This window comes from Oncorhynchus gorbuscha, linkage group LG15, assembly GCF_021184085.1.
Source record: "Oncorhynchus gorbuscha isolate QuinsamMale2020 ecotype Even-year linkage group LG15, OgorEven_v1.0, whole genome shotgun sequence".
Taxonomy (NCBI): domain Eukaryota; kingdom Metazoa; phylum Chordata; class Actinopteri; order Salmoniformes; family Salmonidae; genus Oncorhynchus; species Oncorhynchus gorbuscha.
In genome coordinates, this window is record NC_060187.1 from 15,662,651 (window position 1) to 15,683,780 (window position 21,130).

Sequence of the window (21,130 nt, forward strand, 5' to 3'; positions counted from 1 at the left end):
AAAGGAAGCGATTCCCCAACCTTCCATAACAAAGCCATCACCTACAGAGAGATGAACCTGGAGAAGAGTCCCCTAAGCAAGCTGGTCCTGGGGCTCTGTTCACAAACAATAATACACCCCACAGAGCCCCAGGACAGCAGCACAATTAGAACCAACCAAATCATGACAAAACAAAAAGATAATTACTTGACACATTTGGAATAATTAACAAAAAAACAAAGCAAACTAGAATGCTATTTGGCTCTAAACAGAGAGTACACAGTGGCAGAATATCTGACCACTGTGACTGACCCAAAATCAAGGAAAATCTTTGACTATGTACAGACTCGGTGAGCATAGCCTTGCTATTGAGAAAGGCCACAGAAGGCAGACCTGGCTCTCAAGAGAAGACAGACTATGTGCTCACTGCCCACAAAAGGAGGTGGCAACTAAGCTGCACTTCCTAACCTGCCAAATGTATGACCATATTAGAGACACATATTTCCCTCAAATTACACAGATCCACAAAGAATTAGAAAACACCAACTCCCAACTATTGGGTGAAATACCACAGTGTGGCATCACAGCAGTGAGATTTGTGACCTGTTGCCCCAAGAAAAGGGCAAACAGTGAAGAACAAACGTCATTGTAAATACAACCCATATTTATGTTTATTTATTTTCCCTTTTGTACTTCAACTATTTGCACATTTTTTTATTTTTTTTTATTTCACCTTTATTTAACCAGGTAGGCAAGTTGAGAACAAGTTCTCATTTACAATTGCGACCTGGCCAAGATAAAGCAAAGCAGTTCGACATATACAATGACACAGAGTTACACATGGAGTAAAACAAACATACAGTATAAACAAGTCTATATACGATGTGAGCAAATGAGGTGAGATAAGGGAGGTAAAGGCAAAAAAAGGCCATGGTGGCAAAGTAAATACAATATAGCAAGTAAAACACTGGAATGGTAGATTTGCAGTGGAAGAATGTGGAAAGTAGATATAAAAATAATGGGGTGCAAAGGAACAAAATAAATAAATTAATTAAATACAGTAGGGAAAGAGGTAGTTGTTTGGGCTAAATTATAGGTGGGCTATGTACAGGTGCAGTGATCTGTGAGCTGCTCTGACAGTTGGTGCTTAAAGCTAGTGAGGGAGATAAGTGTTTCCAGTTTCAGAGATTTTTGTAGTTCGTTCCAGTCATTGGCAGCAGAGAACTGGAAGGAGAGGCGGCCGAAGAAAGAATTGGTTTCGGGGGTGACTAGAGACATATACCTGCTGGAGCGTGTGCTACAGGTGGGAGATGCTATGGTGACCAGCGAGCTGAGATAAGGGGGGACTTTACCTAGCAGGGTCTTGTAGATGACATGGAGCCAGTGGGTTTGGCTACGAGTATGAAGCGAGGGCCAGCCAACGAGAGCGTACAGGTCACAATGGTGGTTAGTATATGGGGCTTTGGTGACAAATGATTGCACTGTGATAGACTGCATCCAATTTGTTGAGTAGGGTATTGGAGGCTATTTTGTAAATGACATCGCCAAAGTCGAGGATTGGTAGGATGGTCAGTTTTACAAGGGTATGTTTGGCAGCATGAGTGTGAAGGATGCTTTGTTGCGAAATAGGAAGCCAATTCTAGATTTAACTTTGGATTGATATGGGTCTGGAAGGAGAGTTTACAGTCTAACCAGACACCTAAGTATTTGTAGTTGTCCACGTATTCTAAGTCAGAGCCGTCCAGAGTAGTGATGTTGGACAGGCAGGTAGGTGCAGGTAGCGATCGGTTGAAGAGCATGCATTTAGTTTTACTTGTATTTAAGAGCAATTGGAGGCCACGGAAGGAGAGTTGTATGGCATTGAAGCTTGCCTGGAGGGTTGTTAACACAGTGTCCAAATAAGGGCCAGAAGTATTCAAAATGGTGTTGTCTGCGTAGAGGTGGATCAGAGACTCACCAGCAGCAAGAGCGACCTCATTGATGTATACAGAGAAGAGAGTCGGTCCAAGAATTGAACCCTGTGGCACCCCCATAGAGACTGCCAGAGGTCCGGACAGCAGACCCTCCGATTTGACACACTGAACTCTATCAGAGAAGTAGTTGGTGAACCAGACGAGGCAATCATTTGAGAAACCAAGGCTGTCGAGTCTGCCGATGAGGATGTGGTGATTGACAGAGTCGAAAGCCTTGGCCAGATCAATGAATAGTAATGTAATCTTTCTTGTATTTCTTATCGATGGCGGTTAAGATATCGTTTAGGACCTTGAGCGTGGCTGAGGTGCACCCATGACCAGCTCTGAAACCAGATTGCATAGCAGAGAATGTATGGTGGGATTTGAAATGGTCGGTAATCTGTTTGTTGACTTGGCTTTCGAAGACCGTAGAAAGGCATGGTAGGATAGATATAGGTCTGTAGCAGTTTGGGTCGAGAGTGTCCCCCGCTTTGAAGAGGGGGATGACCGCAGCTGCTTTCCAATCTTTGGGAATCTCAGACGACACGAGAGGTTGAACAGGCTAGGATGTCATAAGGTGAATGCACCAATTTGTAAGTCGCTCTGGATAAGAGCGTCTGCTAAATGACTTAAATGTAAATGTAAATGTAGTAATAGGGGTGGCAACAATTTTGGCAGATAATTTTTTAGAAAGAAAGGGTCTAGATTGTCTAGCCCGGCTGATTTGTAGGGGTCCAGATTTTGCAGCTCTTTCAGAACATCAGCTGAATGGATTTGGGAGAAGGAGAAATGGGGAAGGCTTGGGCGAGTTGCTGTGGGGGGTGCAGTGCTGTTGACCGGGGTATGAGTAGCCAGGTGGAAAGCATGGCCAGCCGTAGAAAAATACTTATTCAAATTCTCAATTATGGTGGATTTATCAATGGTGACAGTGTTTCCTATCTTCCGTGCAGTGGGCAGCTGGGAGGAGGTGTTCTTATTCTCCATGGACTTTGTGTCCCAGAACTTTTTTGAGTTAGTGTTGCAGGAAGCAAATTTCTGCTTGAAAAAGCTAGCCTTGGCTTTTCAAACTGCCTGTGTATAATGATTTCTAGCTTCCCTGAACAGCTGCATATCACGGGGGCTGTTCGATGCTAATGCAGAACGCCATAGGATGTTTTTGTGTTGGTTAAGGGCAGTCAGGTCTGGGGAGAACCAAGGGCTATATCTGTTCCTGGTTCTAAATATCTTGAATGTGGCATGTTTATTTAAGATGGTTAGGAAGGCATTTAAAAAAAATATCCAGGCATCCTCTACTGACGGGATGAGATCAATATCCTTCCAGGATACCCCGGCCAGGTCGATTAGAAAGGCCTGCTCGCTGAAGTGTTTCAGGGAGCGTTTTACAGTGATGAGTGGAGGTCGTTTGACCGCTGACCCATTACGAATGCAGGCAATGAGGCAGTGATCGCTGAGATCTTGGTTGAAGACAGCAGAGGTGTATTTAGAGGGCAAGTTGGTTAGGATGATATCTTTGAGGGTGCCTGTGTTTAAGGCTTTGAGGAGGTACCTGGTAGGTTCATTGATAATTTGTGTGAGATTGAGGGCATCAAGTTTAGATTGTAGGATGGCTGGGGTGTTAAGCATGTTCCAGTTTAGGTTGCCTAGCAGCACGAGCTCTGAAGATAGATGGGGGGCAATCAGTTCACATATGGTGTCCAGAGCACAGCTGGGGGCAGAGGGTGGTCTATAGCAGGCGACAACGGTGAGAGACTTGTTTTTAGAGAGGTGGATTATTCAAAGTAGAAGTTCAAATTGTTTGGGTACAGACCTGGATAGTAGGACAGAACTCTGCAGGCTAGCTTTGCAGTAGAACTGCCCCCTTTGGCAGTTCTATCTTGTCTGAAAATGTTGTAGTTTGGAATTAAAATTTCTGTGTTTTTGGTGGTCTTCCTAAGCCAGGATTCAGACACTGCTAGAACATCCGGGTTGGCAGAGTGTGCTAAAGCAGTGAATAGAACAAACTTAGGGAGGAGGCTTCTAATGTTAACATGCATGAAACCAAGGCTATTACGGTTACAGAAGTCGTCAAAAGAGAGCGCCTGGGGAATAGGAGTGGTGCTAGGCACTGCAGGGCCTGGATTCACCTCTACATCGCAAGAGGAACAGAGGAGGAGTAGAATAAGGGTGCGGCTAAAAGCAATAAGAATTGGTCATCTAGAACGTCTGGAACAGAGAGTAAAAGGAGAATTCTGGGGGCGATAAAATAGCATCAAAGTATAATGTACAGACAAAGGTGTGGTATGATGTGAATACAGTGGAGGTAAACCTAGGTATTAAGTGATGAAGAGAGAGATATTGTCTCTAGAAACATCATTGAAACCAGGAGATGTCATTGCATGTGTGGGTGGTGGAACTAATAGGTTGGATAAGGTATAGTGAGCAGGACTAGAGGCTCTACAGTGAAATAAGCCAATAAACACTAACCAGAACAGCAATGGACAAGGCATATTAACATTAAGGAGAGGCATGCTTCATCGAGTGATCAAAAGGGTCCGGTGAGTGGAGAGGTTGGCTGGGGGTCACGGCGATTTTAGACAGCTAGCCAGGCCATCGGTAGCAAGCTAGCATAGGATGGGGATCTGTTATTAGCCACCTCTTGCGTTCCTTAGCCACCTCTTGTGTTCCGTCAGTAGATTAGTGGAGTTCCGTGTGGTATAGGGGATTAATCCAAATCACACAACAACAACAAAAATAAAAACAATAGACATAGTTATAGAGGCCCAAGAAGAAAATAAAAATAATTGAAATAAATAAATTGTCCGATTGTCTATTCAGATAGCAGCCGATAAGACAGCTAACGGTTAGCAGGCCGCATATGGGCGTTCAGGTAACGTCGCGACGGGGGAGCCAGCCGGATAACTCCTTCAGGTAGATAATGTCGGCAGTCCAGTTGTGAAGGCCCGGTGGGGCTCCGCGTAGGCAGTAAAACCGGTCCGGATAGGTGACTGCAGCCCGGGAGTGATTGATGAAACTCTTCAGCTGGCTAGCTCCGGAATAATTGATGTTTGCTCCGGAATCGACGAAAGCCAATAGTCACACGGATAGCAGCTAGCTAGCTGTGAGATCCAGGTATGAATGTCCAGAGTTAGCGGTTGAAATCCAGGGACATGGAGAGAAAAATTGGTCCGGTATGTTCCGTTCCGAGCCGCGCTGCGCTGTACAAAACTGGCAATAGATTTTTCGAGCTAAAGGATAGCTGATGACCACAAACCGTGGTTAGCTGAATACTAACGATTTGCCAGTAAAAAAGTGAACTAGCTTCTGAACTAGCTTCTGAACTAGCTTCTGAACTAGCTTCTGAACTAGCTTCTGAACTAGCTTCTGAACTAGCTTCTGAACTAGCTTCTGAACTAGCTTCTGAATTAGCTCCTGGCTAGCTCCTGGCTAGTTTCTGGCTAGCTTCTTGGAGTTTCTGGCTAGCTTCTTGGAGGATTACAAATTTGAGGTAAATAATACTTGTTTATAAATATAAATTGGTAAGGCAGGTTGCAGGAGAGTGTTTTGAAGATGAGTTTATGGAAAATTTAAAAAATGTATGTGAAAAAAGTTGTGTATATATATATATATATATATATATATATATATATATATATATATATATATATATATATATATATATATATATATATATACGGGACACGACAAGACGAGGACAAAAGACGTCTGAACTGCTATGCCATCTTGGAAGAAGCACATCATTGCAACACTGTATATAGACATAATGACGTTTGAAATGTCTTTATTCTTTTGCAACTTTTGTGAGTGTAGTGTTTTTATTGTTTATTTCACTTTTTGTTTATCTAATTCACTTGCTTTGGCAATGTAAACATATGTTTCACATGTCAATAAAGCACCCTTAAATTGAATTGATAAGACATTTTCTCTGTCTCTCGCTCTGTCTTTCTGTCTCTCTCTCGCTGTCTCTCTCTCTCGCTCTGTCTCTCTCTCTCTCTCGCTCTCTCTCTCGCTCTGTCTCTCTCTCTCTCTTGCTCTGTCTCTCGCTCTGTCTCTCTCTCTCTCTCGCTCTGTCTCTCTCTCTCTCTCGCTCTGTCTCTCTCTCTCTCTCTCTCTCTCTCTCTCTCTCTCTCTCTCGCCCTGTCTCTCTCGCTCTCTCGCCCTGTCTCTCTCTCTCTCTCGCCCTGTCTCTCTCTCTCTCTCGCCCTGTCTCTCTCTCTCTCTCGCCCTGTCTCTCTCTCTCTCTCGCCCTGTCTCTCTCTCTCTCTCGCCCTGTCTCTCTCTCTCTCTCTCGCTCTGTCTCTCTCTCTCTCTCTTGTGTCACAAGATCTGCCATTTTGGATTGTTTGAAACTGAGTAAAGTGTGAGAGGGAAGTTGATAGTGTCCTCTCCCTGTTTTGGTCTCAGAAAAACATTTTCCCAGGACAGCTTTTATTTTTATCCATCAGCATTATAACCCCACCACATGGTGAGAAATTGTATAGCATCCTCAATGAGTTTTACTCAAATGCCCCACGTGCTTCTTTTCTTTGTAGAGCCATTGATAAACCATAGTCTAGTTAGTACCATTTTTTAAAATCATAGTGTATAGCCTTATTAAAACAAACTCAGACGCTTGACAACACTCCTCCTGTCTCTCCTGACTAACCTGGTCCACAGTGGCTCCATGTACTGTCTGATAAACCTAATGAATTATATAAACCCTGGAGAGCTGATGCTATGTATTGGCCAATGAGAGGCTTTGAAGCCAGCGGTCGGCCATATTGGCACTCCTCAGAAATACAGACCTCCATAGGAATTAATGGAATTCTATAGTATGTCATTTAAATGTTTCCAGGACAAAATTCCACACACTTTTTTATTTTTAGTCCTATTTCTTTCATTTTTAAAAATGTTTATCTTACTTATTCTACATTTACGTTTACATTTAAGTCATTTAGCAGACGCTCTTATCCAGAGCGACTTACAAATTGGTGCATTCACCTTATGACATCCAGTGGAACAGTCACTTTACAATAGTGCATCTAAATCTTAAAGGGGGGAGAGGGAATACTTATCCTATCCTAGGTATTCCTTAAAGAGGTGGGGTTTCAGGTGTCTCCGGAAGGTGGTGATTGACTCCGCTGTCCTGGCGTCGTGAGGGAGTTTGTTCCACCATTGGGGGGCCAGAGCAGCGAACAGTTTTGACTGGGCTGAGCGGGAGCTGTACTTCCTCAGTGGTAGGGAGGCGAGCAGGCCAGAGGTGGATGAACGCAGTGCCCTTGTTTGGGTGTAGGGCCTGATCAGAGCCTGGAGGTACTGAGGTGCCGTTCCCCTCACAGCTCCGTAGGCAAGCACCATGGTCTTGTAGCGGATGCGAGCTTCAACTGGAAGCCAGTGGAGAGAACGGAGGAGCGGGGTGACGTGAGAGAACTTGGGAAGGTTGAACACCAGACGGGCTGCGGCGTTCTGGATGAGTTGAAGGGGTTTAATGGCACAGGCAGGGAGCCCAGCCAACAGCGAGTTGCAGTAGTCCAGACGGGAGATGACAAGTGCCTGGATTAGGACCTGTGCCGCTTCCTGTGTGAGGCAGGGTCGTACTCTGCGGATGTTGTAGAGCATGAACCTACAGGAACGGGCCACCGCCTTGATGTTGGTTGAGAACGACAGGGTGTTGTCCAGGATCACACCAAGGTTCTTAGCGCTCTGGGAGGAGGACACAATGGAGTTGTCAACCGTGATGGCGAGATCATGGAACGGGCAGTCCTTCCCCGGGAGGAAGAGCAGCTCCGTCTTGCCGAGGTTCAGCTTGAGGTGGTGATCCGTCATCCACACTGATATGTCTGCCAGACATGCAGAGATGCGATTCGCCACCTGGTCATCAGAAGGGGGAAAGGAGAAGATTAGTTGTGTGTCGTCTGCATAGCAATGATAGGAGAGACCATGTGAGGTTATGACAGAGCCAAGTGACTTGGTGTATAGCGAGAATAGGAGAGGGCCTAGAACAGAGCCCTGGGGGACACCAGTGGTGAGAGCGCGTGGTGAGGAGACAGATTCTCGCCACGCTACCTGGTAGGAGCGACCTGTCAGGTAGGACGCAATCCAAGTGTGGGCCGCGCAATCCAAGCGTGGGCCACGCAATCCAAGCGTGGGCCGCATTAAGTTATCTGTAATAGAATAAACATGGCACAACAAATGTAAACATTAATAAATGCATTTCTTTTGCTTCCAAAACATTTTCTTCAATGGCGTAGGAGTACCAAGATGGAGGCACAGTGGCTTCAAAACAGCGCCCCCTGTCCGTCATCTAGTGTATAAACCATTGGACAAATCCTTGTTTAGTACCATATTTCACTATGTTCCCCCTCTCACTCTTCCTTCACAGGGTGACTTGACTAACCTGGTCCACGGGAGCCACTGCTCCAAGTACCGCCTGACCCGTATCCCTGGCACCAACGCTTTCGCTGGCATCGTCAACGAGACTTGTGATTCGCTGGCTTTCTGTGCCTGTAGCACCGTGGACCGCCTCTGTCTCAACTGTCACAGGTCAGATATACAGTCACAGGAGTTAGAGTTACAGAGGAAATAATATGGTGTTCAACATTTCTATTCATGAAACCAATTAATTCTATGAGGTATCTGTTTAACTTGCTGTATTAAAAGGGGTGAATATTTGCATCACAAAGTTAATTCATTGTAATTTTGTTGGTTTTCAGTCATACCTTTCATGCATCTATATTCTTAGAACATGGCTGAAGCTGTTGTCCCTGTGTTGTACAGGATGGAGCAGAATGAGTGTGAGTGTCCATGTGAGTGCCCCCTGGAGGTCAACGAGTGTACTGGCAACCTCACCTACACTGAGAACAGGTGAGTAAAGAATCACATGTTAAAAAAGCCCACATTTCTGTTGTGTTTGTATGTTTAGATGTGTATTGCTCTACTGTAATGTAGATGTATGTGTGTACTCGTGTCTGTACTGAATGAAGCCTTTTCTATCGTGCCCACAGGTAGTGATTGACTCTCACTGTGTCATCAGGCCTCTGTCATGATAATCAGATGGCTGTGATCATTCCTCAGAAACACCTGTGTACTCAGTTAGCCATTAAACTGTGACTAGCATTCACAACAACTGTCTGTCTGGCTAAGGCTCTTTGTGAGAGGATAGAGGATGCTAGAGAAAAGATCATCCACAAAGCTGCTGTCAGACTGCAGTCATGCATTCATGTCGTGTTCCCTCTGTTGTGGTTGATTGAGGTCTTTTCACGAAATACTAATTACTGCCTAATTTGAAACTGTGACATTATCATTGGTTAGTCATTACCTCCTTGATTCAGTGTGGTGCCAGTTCTCTCATTTGAACTGTGTTTGTCATTGTGGTCATGTTCATCACTATGGTCTGACCGTGTGGTTCAACAGGAACCCCAGCTGTGAGGTGCACCAGGAGCCCCTGTCTCTGACGGTGATTGACTCCAGTCTGCAGGACACCCTGCCCCAGTGTATCAACACCCGCTGCAGCCAACGCTTCACTAGCAGGTTGAGTACAGCCCACAACCATCGACCACAGCTACAGCCCACAGGCTACCGCTACAGCCCACAGCTACAGCCCACAGGCTACCGCTACAGCCCAGAGCTACAGCCCACAGCTACAGCCCACAGGCTACTGCTACAGCTCACTTGCAAAAGTATCCCCCTTGGCATTTTTCCTATTTTGTTGCATTACAACCCGGAATTCAAATAAAAAATATTGTGGTTTGCATCATTTGATTTAAACAACGTGTCTACCACTTTGAAGATGAAAAATATTTGATTGTGAAACAAACAAGAAATAAGACAAAAGAACTGAACTTGAGCGTACATAACTAAAAGTCAATACTTTGTAGAGACACCTTTTGCAGTAATTACAGCTGCAAGTCTCTTGGGTTATGTCTCTATAAGCTTGGCGCATCTAGCCAGTGGGATTTTTGCCCATTATTCAAGGCAAAACTGCTCAAGCTCCTTCAAGTTGGATGGGTTCCGCTGGTACACAGCAATATTTAAGTCATACCACAGATTTTCAATTGGATTGAGGTCTGGGCGTAAAAACAATATATATATTTCACCTTTATTTAACCAGGTAGGCTAGTTGAGGACAAGTTCTCATTTGCAACTGAGACCTGGCCAAGATAAAGCATAGCAGTGTGAACAGACAACACAGTTACACATGGAGTAAACAATTAACAAGTCAATAACACAGTAGAAAAAAAGGGGAGTCTATATACATTGTGTGCAAAAGGCATGAGGAGGTAGGCGAATAATTACAATTTTGCAGATTAACACTGGAGTGATGAATGATCAGATGGTCATTTACAGGTAGAGATATTGGTGTGCAAAAGAGCAGAAAAGTAAATAAATAAAAACAGTATGGGGATGAGGTAGGTAAAAATGTGTGGGCTATTTACCGGTAGACTATGTACAGCTGCAGTGATCGGTTATCTGCTCAGATAGCAGATGTTTGAAGTTGGTGAGGGAGATAAAAGTCTCCAACTTCAGCGATTTTTGCAATTCGTTCCAGTCACAGGCAGCAGAGAACTGGAACGAAAGGCGGCCAAATGATGTGTTGGATTTGGGGATGATCAGTGAGATACACTTGCTGGAGCACGTGCTACGGATGGGTGTTGCCATCGTGACCAGTGAACTGAGATAAGGCGGAGCTTTACCTAGCATGGACTTGTAGATGACCTGGAGCCAGTGGATCTGGCGACGAATATGTAGCGAGGGCCAGCCGACAAGAGCATACAGGTCGCAGTGGTGGGTGGTATAAGGTGGTTTAGTGACGAAACGGATGGCACGGTGATAAACTGCATCCAGTTTGCTGAGTAGAGTGTTGGAAGCAATTTTGTAGATGACATCGCCGAAGTCGAGGATCGGTAGGATAGTCAGTTTTACTAGGGTAAGTTTGGCGGCGTGAGTGAAGGAGGCTTTGTTGCGGAATAGAAAGCTGATTCTTGATTTGATTTTCGATTGGAGATGTTTGATGAGTCTGGAAGGAGAGTTTAGTCTAGCCAGACACCCAGGTACTTATAGATGTCCACATATTCAAGGTCTGAACTATCCAGGGTGGTGATGCTGGTCAGGCAGCGAACGGTTGAAAAGCATGCATTTGGTTTTACTAGCGTTTAAGAGCAGTTGGAGGCCACGGAAGGAGTGTTGTATGGCATTGAAGCTCGTTTGGAGGTTAGATAGCACAGTGTCCAAGGACGGGCCAGAAGTATATAGAATGGTGTCGTCTGCGTAGAGGTGTATCAGGGAATCGCCCGCAGCAAGACCAACATCATTGATATATACAGAGAAAAGAGTCGGCCCGAGGATTGAACCCTGTGGCACCCCCATAGAGACTGCCAGAGGACCGGACAGCATGACTAGGCCATTCCAAGACATTAAAATGTTTTCCCTTAAACCTCTCGAGTTTTGCTCAATTCCAGTCTCAAATCTCTGTATTTTGCGCATCCATCATTCCTTAAATTCTGACCAGCTTCCCATTCCCTGCCGATGAAAAACATCCCCACAGCATGATGCTGACACCACCGTGCTTTACTGTGGGGATGGTGTTCTTGGGGTGATGGGAAGTGTTGGAATTGCGCCAGACATAGCGTTTTCCTTCCTATTTTTTTCTTTAAGCAATGGCTTTTTTCTGGCCACTCTTCTGTAAAGCCCAGCTCTGTGGAGTGTATGGCTTAAAGTGGTCCTATGGACAGATACTGCAATCTCCGCTGTGGAGCTTTGCAGCTCCTTCAGGGTTATCTTTGGTCTCTTTGTTGCCTCTCTGATTAATGCCCTCCTTGCCTGGTCTGTGAATTTTTGTGGACGGCCCTCTCTTGGCAGGCTTGTTGTGGTGCCATATTCTTTCAATTTTTTAGCGGTGGTCCGTGGGATGTTCAAAGTTTCGGCTATTTTTTCATAACCCAACCCTGATCTGTACTTCTCCACAACCTTGTCCCTGACCAGTTTGGAGAACTCCTTGGTCTTCATGGTGCCGCTTGCATGGTGGTGCCCCTTGCTTAGTGGTGTTGGGGCCCTGGGGCCTTTCAGAACAGGTGTATATATACTGAAATCATGTGACACTTAGATTGCACACAGGTGGACTTTATTTAACGAATTATGTGACTTCTGAAGGTAATTGGTTGCACCATATCTTATTTAGTGGCTTCATAGCAAAGGGGGTGAATGCATATGCACGCATCACTTTTCAGTTTTTTATTATTTTTTGATACAAGTAGTTTTTTTCACTTCACCAATTTGGACTATTTTGTGTATGTCCATTAGGGAAAATATGGCAAGGAGGATGAATACTTTTGCAAGGCACTGTACTGATTTAATTAAAGCATGTGGTGATGTGTATATACTGATTTAGAAGAGCAAAACAAGTTTCAGATCACAACACGTTTCCAAAATACATTTGCTGAGATTTAATGTGAAGAAAATCCATTACGTTGTATGAGTCTTGACCAGGACTTTACCTCATACCTTTACTCTGTGATCTCCAGTGACTGTTTTGGCGTGTTGGACTGTGAATGGTGTATGGTGGACAATGATGGGAAGACCCACCTGGACAAACCTTACTGTGCCCTGCAGAAGGAATGCTTCGGGGGTATCCTCGGGGCCAAGAGCCCGTACATGGACGGCATGGGGATGTTGGGTGAGTCTACTCATTCCATACTGTCACGAGGTCATGCAAACATAATGGGCTAGTTGGCTTGATTTCCCCGCAGTATGTCCAGAGCAATTTGTTTAACGAGTTGGGCCCAGAGCAATTTATTTAACGAGTTAGGACCAGAGAAATGTATTTAACGAGTTAGGACCAGAGCAATTTATTTAACGATTTAGGACCAGAGCAATTTATTTAACGAGTTAGGACCAGAGCAATTTATTTAACGAGTTAGGACCAGAGCAATTTATTTAACGAGTTAGGACCAGAGCAATTTATTTAACGAGTTAGGACCAGAGCAATTTATTTAACGAGTTAGGACCAGAGCAATTTATTTAACGAGTTAGGACCAGAGCAATTTATTTAACGAGTTAGGACCAGAGCAATTTATTTAACGAGTTAGGACCAGAGCAATTTATTTAACGAGTTAGGACCAGAGAAATTTATTTAACGAGTTAGGACCAGAGAAATTTATTTAACCTCTCTGGGGTAGGCTGGCCAATAGCCAGCCTATTGAACGAGTTAGGACCTGAGCAATTTATTTAGGGAGTAGGACCTGAGCAACGTATTTAGAGAGTAGGACCTGAGCAACCTATTTAGGGAGTAGGACCTGAGCAATTTATTGAACGAGTTAGGACCTGAGCAATTTATTGAACGAGTTTAGGACCTGAGCAATTTATTGAACAAGTTAGGACCTGAGCAATTTATTGAACGAGTTAGGACCTGAGCAATTTATTTAGGGAGTAGGACCTGAGCAATTTATTGAACGATTTAGGACCTGAGCAATTTATTGAACGAGTTAGGACCTGAGCAATTTATTGAACGAGTTAGGACCTGAGCAATTTATTGAACGAGTTAGGACCTGAGCAATTTATTGAGCAATTTATTGAACGATTTAGGACCTGAGCAATTTAGGACCTGAGCAATTTATTGAACGAGTTAGGACCTGAGCAATTTATTGAACGAGTTAGGACCTGAGCAATTTATTGAACGAGTTAGGACCTGAGCAATTTATTGAACGAGTTAGGACCTGAGCAATTTATTGAACTAGTTAGGATCAGAGCAATTTTTTTAACGAGTTAGGACCAGAGTAATTTATTGAACGATTTAGGACCAGAGCAATTTATTGAACGAGTTAGGACCTGAGCAATTTATTGAACGAGTTAGGACCCGAGCAATTTATTTAACCTCTCTGGGGTAGGCTGGCCAATAGCCAGCCTATTGAACGAGTTAGGACCTGAGCAACCTATTTAGGGAGTAGGACCTGAGCAACCTATTTAGGGAGTAGGACCTGAGCAATTTATTGAACGAGTTAGGACCTGAGCAATTTATTGAACGAGTTAGGACCTGAGCAATTTATTGAACGAGTTAGGACCTGAGCAATTTATTGAACGAGTTAGGACCTGAGCAATTTATTGAACGAGTTAGGACCTGAGCAATTTATTGAACAATTTATTGAGTTAGGACCTGAGCAATTTATTGAACGAGTTAGGACCAGAGCAATTTATTGAACGAGTTAGGACCTGAGCAATTTATTGAACGAGTTAGGACCAGAGTAATTTATTGAACGATTTAGGACCAGAGCAATTTATTGAACGAGTTAGGACCTGAGCAATTTATTGAACGAGTTAGGACCTGAGCAATTTATTGAACGAGTTAGGACCTGAGCAATTTATTGAACGAGTTAGGACCTGAGCAATTTATTGAACGAGTTAGGACCTGAGCAATTTATTGAACGAGTTAGGACCTGAGCAATTTATTGAACGAGTTAGGACCTGAGCAATTTATTGAACAAGTTAGGACCTGAGCAATTTATTGGTTAGGACCATAGACATCCTGTTAAATGACTTGTGTATTCCAATTCCTAATTCTATGGTTGGGTCATTGAGGTTTCTGCATTATGATGCATTTACTTGACACTCCAACATTCTATGGCAGCGATGTCATAGCTCACCATTAACACATGGGGATATTTATACTGTGGTGTATAACTGATTGTTTACAATTAGAACTATATTAATAATTCTACAAGTTGTCCGATCTCTCTAAATACATAGCTCTGGCTATGTCATAGTCCTCCTAGAAGAATTTGGTTAGCATAATAGATCTAATGTGTTTAACCCTTCCTCCACTCTCTCCCTCTCCCTTCCCTACTTCCAGATGAGGAGGTAGCGTCTCTGAACATGATTCGGAGTGCACCGGTAGGGCCGGTTGCTGGGGGGATTATGGGCTGTATCATGGTGCTGGTGTTGGCTGTATACGCCTACAGACACCAGCTCCACCGGCGCTCACATCAACACATGTCCCCTCTGGCCGCACAGGGTAAGACACTTCGACATACTGGAGATTAATGTTACCTAGAACAACTGACTGTGGAAATACAGCTCGTTAGTGAATGCAAGTGGAAACACAGGTAGCAGTGACATATTTAGGTTGACCTCAGAGAAATCTCAGTGCTATGAATAGGACATTTTATTGACATTTTAAAACCACTTTGTTATTGTCTTAGTGTGTTATGAAAGTATTCAAATTCAGACAGTAATTGCCCCTAAAATTGCTTCTGTTGTCTGAGCATCACGTCTTAGTTTTGATAATGAAAGCTGCTGCTAGAGCTGCGGGGATGATTGAATGAACTAATGCCCTGAACTCAACGGCTGCACTACAGACAGCACAATTGTCTTTCCCTAATAAGACCATAAGCACTTGTTATTGACACTGACTAAAGATATGCATGAAAGTAATCTCTTACAATAATATTTTCTTTCCCTTTCTCCTTTCTGCAGAGATGTCAGTGCGGATGTCTAACCTGGATAATGAGCGAGATGAGGACAGTCATGAAGACAGGGGAATCAGTAAGTACTGCAGGAGGATTAGTATTAGTGTACTGGAAGACCTTGACTTGACCTTGTCTTTATTCCTTGTATTAAACCTAGATGTTTTCCTGTCCCGTCCTGCAGTCAGCAACACACGGTTTATTGCTGCAGTGATTGAGAGACACACCCACAGCCCCGAGCGCAGGAGGAGGTACTGGGGACGGTCAGGGACAGAGAGTGACCACGGTAAGACAGTATGACCCCCAGAGGAAATGGGCCACTACTGTTCTGCTCTTAAAACCACACATTTTCTGCTTGAGAAGGAGGAGAGTAGTATAACTCTCTGTAAAACCACACAGATAGGACACCCTGCCCTTGTGTTCCCTCTCTTCTGCCCGGTGATAAGTCTCTCTAGCTAACACTAGTTGTGTAGCTACTGATCAGAGAGGAACGTGAAGGAGAGGAGGAAATTGATGCAGTGGAGAAATGCAGAGAGTGGAAGAAAGAGAGTGGAAGAAAGAGAGTGGAAGAAAGAGGGTGGAAGAAAGAGGGTGGAAGAAAGATGGTGGAAGAAAGAGGGTGGAAGAGATTCAGGGCAAACAGCAAAGCGTTAAATACACATTGGCTCTGTTCCTCAGCTCAGTCAGTGGCGTTTTCCCACAGTCCACTCACTCACACAGCTGCTGAAGGGTCTCTGTACTCTCTAGCTACAAAGTCACTGAGTCCAGGATGTTGTCTAACAGCCTGCAGTCTAACAGACATCCAGGTATAGGCTTTATTAATACAACCTTTCTCTGTATTATTACCTAAGTCCTGACCTTTCACACCCCCTGTTTCAGGCCCCGTCTCCACGGTTGTTCATTACCCTTTTAACTGTGATTTACTTTTCTCACCTCTTTTGCTACTCTGAAAAACTGATGACAAATGGCGGTAGCACTGTTTGAAATGATTTTTCATCAATAGATGGAAGGAGTTAAGCAGAGGATAGGAGTGCGGAGCTACGCACTCAGTGCTTCTGAAGTTGGCATCTTTCCTCTCCTCCGGATCCCATTGAAGTCCTCCCCATAGTTCTCTCTGACAGAATTAGAGAACATGTCAAAAGCATAAGTGACCTTCAGAAACTCGCTTCGATATATACCAATAGATGCCCATTCCTTCTCCCATCTTCCACTCATACCTACCTTCCGTTAGACTCAGCACAGCTGTGACATTTCTCCTCTTTCCACAGTTGGACTGTTTTATAAAAGTTGATGCTTCGTCTTCTAGAACTAAAGCCTGAGGGATGCTAAATGTTGGGATGTGGCAGATATGTAGATGCTTTAATGTCAGTGACCTGCGGGGAGTCGGTGGAGGAGGGAGGGAGGTTGGAGAGGTATTGAGATGGAGTTATTGATTCAAATTGGCAATCCCCCTCTGATTGCGATCACTCTCTTTCTCTCCACTGCAGGGGCACAAACTTTCCTTAACTCGTCCCTTCATACCAGCTCACGTGCAACGTACACACACACCACTCATTGCACATACAGCTCTCCTTCTCCAGACGTTTCTACAATGATTGAGATTTCACCCACATAATTCATGGCTTAGAATGTTATTCCCCAAACTGTAATTATAGATCGATGGATGTAAAGTCTTACTGATTCTCTTCTGAAGTCTCTATTGGTCTATCACAAAGTGCTTGTATACTTATCTCCTTATGAATGCCTGTGTTTTTTTACATAGATGTGGATTGAATGTGTATTAATGTCTGTGTTTCTGTGTGTTGCAACAGGTTACAGCACCATGAGTCCTCAGGAGGACAGCGAAAACCCTCCCTGCAACAACGACCCCTTGTCGGCTGGCGTGGATGTGGGGAACCACGATGACGACCTGGATCTGGACACGCCCCCTCAGACGGCGGCGCTGCTCAGCCACAAGTTCCACCCGTACCGCCACCCGCCCCACCACCAGCTCCACACACACCACCTGCAGGCAGCAGTCACCGTGCACAGTGTGGATGCAGAGTGCTGATCCTCTGTAGCTGATCCCTACACAGGCCTCAGCTCTCCTCCAACCCCACCAGCCCTCTCCCAAGCCTGGCTACATCACTACTAGCTATTCATCCAACACTTCCACTACCCATGTGTGCTCCCACTGTGCCAAGCCAGGGTGAGAGGAGTTGGGCTGGGGAGAACAGAGCAGTCCCCCTCCTGGAGGACTCCTTAAAGTTCACACACTCCACCTCTGTTGAGGAACACTAGCTTCTGTAGCCCAGTATAGCCCTGCTCAGAAAAACGGGGGGTGTGGTGGAGGCCTCTTTTATTCAAAAGGGGTCTGAACTTGTTTAAAAGTGTAAACAAAGCATCTCAGATTTTTAAGAGGAAGATAACAAATAAGAAATAAAGGATTATTTTTCTACTATTTATTGAACTGGATTTGAGAGTGATCAGATGAGCGCCTGACAGTGGCTGGAACTGAACTGAATGAACTCTGGTTGCCAAGGTAACCACAGTGGCTGATCATGGACCACAGAGTGTCCCTGCTGCACATGCCCCTCACTTCCTGTTAAGGATGCATCATGGAGAGGAAGTGGTTATTCAACACATCTGACACACGTTATCCTTTGGATTATTTTCAGTTGAGAATCAGAAAATGTATTGTTATTGTTTTGAAGGTGAAATGAGTTGAATTCTTTGTCCTGGCTGAACAAGCTGAATACAATACATTGTATTCACTAATCCACCCTACCAGGCAACCACCAGTCTAGGGCTGGTTTGTGTCAACAGGATGCTGTATGACTGAATATGGAAGGGCCTGCCTGAACATTAAGGCATAGAGCTGGTGAGAGGGATTGGTTGGTCTGTCTTATCTGACCCCCTCACACTAACATCTGGACCTGGTGGGCCAAACTATGATGCTCTCTGTCTCTATGGCTGAATGGGACCGATCACTGTTGACGAGGTGTGTGTGTGTGTACACAGCTTGTGCAACTGTAATGGGGTGTGTGTGTTTGGTCTGATTGTATGGAAGTGGTCAGAGCATCTCAATTGAAAGCATTATTACATGGTTGAATTGTTTTGAAAGTGTAATTAGTGAATAGAGATGAAATGATTTTAGTTTTTATCCGCCTGATTATCTGACCAGTCATTTCCCCGTTATGATTGTTTTTTTGTCATGTGATTCATGGATGAACTTCTCCAAATCAAGTCATTATTGTATTCATTTAGTTAGGGTGTGTAACGGTTCTCTTGTGGTGAAGGAGAGTCGGACCAAAATGCAGCGTGTAGATTGCGATCCATAATTTAATAAACAAACGTAACACAAATCTAAATACAAACACTACATACAATAAAACAATAAACGTAACGAAAACCGAAACAGCCTATACTTGTGTACACTAATACATAGACAGGAACAAGGACACTAAGGACAATCACCCACGACAAACTCAAAGAATATGGCTGCCTAAATATGGTTTCCAATCAGAGACAACGATAAACACCTGCCTCTGATTGAGAACCACTCCAGACAGCCATAGACCTTGCTCGATCACCCCACTAGCTACAATCCCAATATATACACACCACATACAAAAACCCATGCCACACCCTGGCCTGACCCAATACAGGAAGATAAACACAAAATACTTTGACCAGGGCGTGACAGGGTGAGAATGTCTCGTGTTTTTTTTACCCCGATCTATACAGTAAGAAGTGTACATAACTTTTTAAAAGTCACAAATAGCTATTCATGTGTTGCACTCCATATTTTTATGTTTGAAATGAAATATTGTGTACTCAAAATGATGCTCAGCTATTTGGGTTTATTGTGATATTTTTCAGTTCATGGTATGCGACACCTTGGATGTTATTAGGTCTACCTTTCTTAAGGTCCATATTGGATGGAAGACAGACTGACATAGTTGTATTTTAGACACTTAAAGCTGAAGATCTTAGTCTTTAAAAATCTAATTTTTGTTTAACCACGTAGGGTCAAAATGTCACAAAAGACAACATAAATTGTCAAGAAGAGATTTTATTTTAGACTGCAGTGGAACTTTCTCCCTGTTCGTTGAGTTGGATTAGTGCTAGACAGGATATGGATCAATTTCATTTCAATTCTTAGAAATTGAATATCGTGTTACTTCCTGAATTGAAATATAATTGACCCCAACTTTAGTTCTAGAATACCTTTTCATTGAATAATAATGCCATGTCACCTAACCCTATAGCTCATATTATGGGATATTGTGGTACTCTACTCTCGCTGAAGGTAGTTAAAAGAAGTCATTTGTTTTAGTCACAGTTATCTCCTACTGTCCTGTTCACAACCACCACCACTGAAATTATAGCACTGGACATTACTCATAACACTACACAGCTCTGGGAATATACACCCCGATTTTGTCACGTCAGTTGGTGCATATTTCCAACAGTACGGCACCAAAACATACAGTACCAGTCAAAAGATTGGACACACCTACTCATTCAAGGTTTTTTTTATTTTATTTTTTAAACTATTTTCTACATTGTAGAATAATAGTGAAGATGTCAAAACTCTGAAATAACACATATGGAATCATTTAGTAACCAAAAAAGTGTTAAACAAACCTAAATATAATTGAGATTTTAGATTCTTCAAAGTAGCCACCATTTGCCTCGATGACAGCTTTGCACACTTGGCATTCTCTCAACCAGCTTCACCTGGAATGCTTTACCAACAGTTTTGTAGGAGTTTCCATGTATATGCTGAGCACTTGTTGGCTACTTTCCCTTCACTCTGCAGTCCAACTTATCCCAAACCATCTCAATTGGGTTGAGGTCGGGTGATTGTGTAGGCCAGGTCATCTGATGCAGCATTCAATCACTCTCCTTGGTCAAATAGCCCTTACACAGCCTGGATGTGTGTTGGGTCATTGTCCTGTTGTAAAACAAATGATAGTCCCACTAAGCACAAACCAGATGGGATGGTGTATCACTGCAGAATGCCATGGTAGCCATGCTGTTTAGGTGTGCCTTAAATTCTAAATAAATCACTAACAGTGTCACGAGCAAAGCACCCCCATATCATCACACCACCTCCTCCATGCTTCACGTGGGAACCACACATGTGGAGATCATATGTTCACCTAATCAACGTCTCACAAAAACACAGCAGTTGGAACCAAAAATCTAAAAAATCTGACCGAAGTACAGATTTCCACCGGTCTAATGTCCATTGCTCATGTTTCTTGGCCCAAGCAAGTCTCTTCTTCTTATTGGTTTATTCTTTAGTAGTGGTTTCTCTGCATCAACGAGACCATGAAGGCCTGATTCACGGAGTCTCCTCTGAACAGTTGATGCTGAGATGTGTCTGTTACTTGAACTCCATGAAGCATTTATTTGGCTGAAATTCCTGAGTCTAGTAACTCTAATGAACTTATCCCCTGCAATAGACGTAACTCTGAGTCTTCCTTTCCTGTGGCGATCCTCACCAGAGCCAGTTTCATCATAACGCTTGATGGTTTTTGTGATGGACTGTTGTTTCTCTTAACTTATTTGAGCTGTCCTTGCCGTAATATGTACTTGGTCTTTTACTAAATAGGGCTATGTTCTGTATACCACCCCTACCTTGTCACAACACAACTGATTGGCTCAAATGTATTAATAAGGAAAGAAATTCCACAAATTAACTTTTAACAAGGCACCTGAAGTGCATCCAGGTGACTACCCCATGAAGCTGGTTGAGAGAATGCCAACAGTGTGCAAAGC

General features: G+C 43.8%; 1 protein-coding gene across 2 annotated transcripts in view; it reads left to right on the forward strand.

Annotated features, from left to right (window-relative positions):
- cachd1 (cache domain containing 1) overlaps nucleotides 1-18,736 on the forward strand; it is a 200,970-nt gene extending 182,234 nt beyond the window's left edge. Inside the window, exons 19-26 of one of the 2 annotated variants that reach the window (XM_046300194.1) lie at nucleotides 8,290-8,450; nucleotides 8,685-8,771; nucleotides 9,321-9,437; nucleotides 12,428-12,579; nucleotides 14,749-14,910; nucleotides 15,372-15,440; nucleotides 15,522-15,647; nucleotides 17,173-18,736. In XM_046300194.1, the coding sequence (XP_046156150.1) occupies nucleotides 8,290-8,450; nucleotides 8,685-8,771; nucleotides 9,321-9,437; nucleotides 12,428-12,579; nucleotides 14,749-14,910; nucleotides 15,372-15,440; nucleotides 15,522-15,647; nucleotides 17,173-17,411 (1,113 nt within the window). In that variant the 3' untranslated portion in view covers nucleotides 17,412-18,736. The remainder of the gene's footprint in view (nucleotides 1-8,289; nucleotides 8,451-8,684; nucleotides 8,772-9,320; nucleotides 9,438-12,427; nucleotides 12,580-14,748; nucleotides 14,911-15,371; nucleotides 15,441-15,521; nucleotides 15,648-17,172) is intronic. The other variant, XM_046300195.1, reaches the window with a different exon arrangement.
- Nucleotides 18,737-21,130: the final 2,394 nt, after the last annotated feature.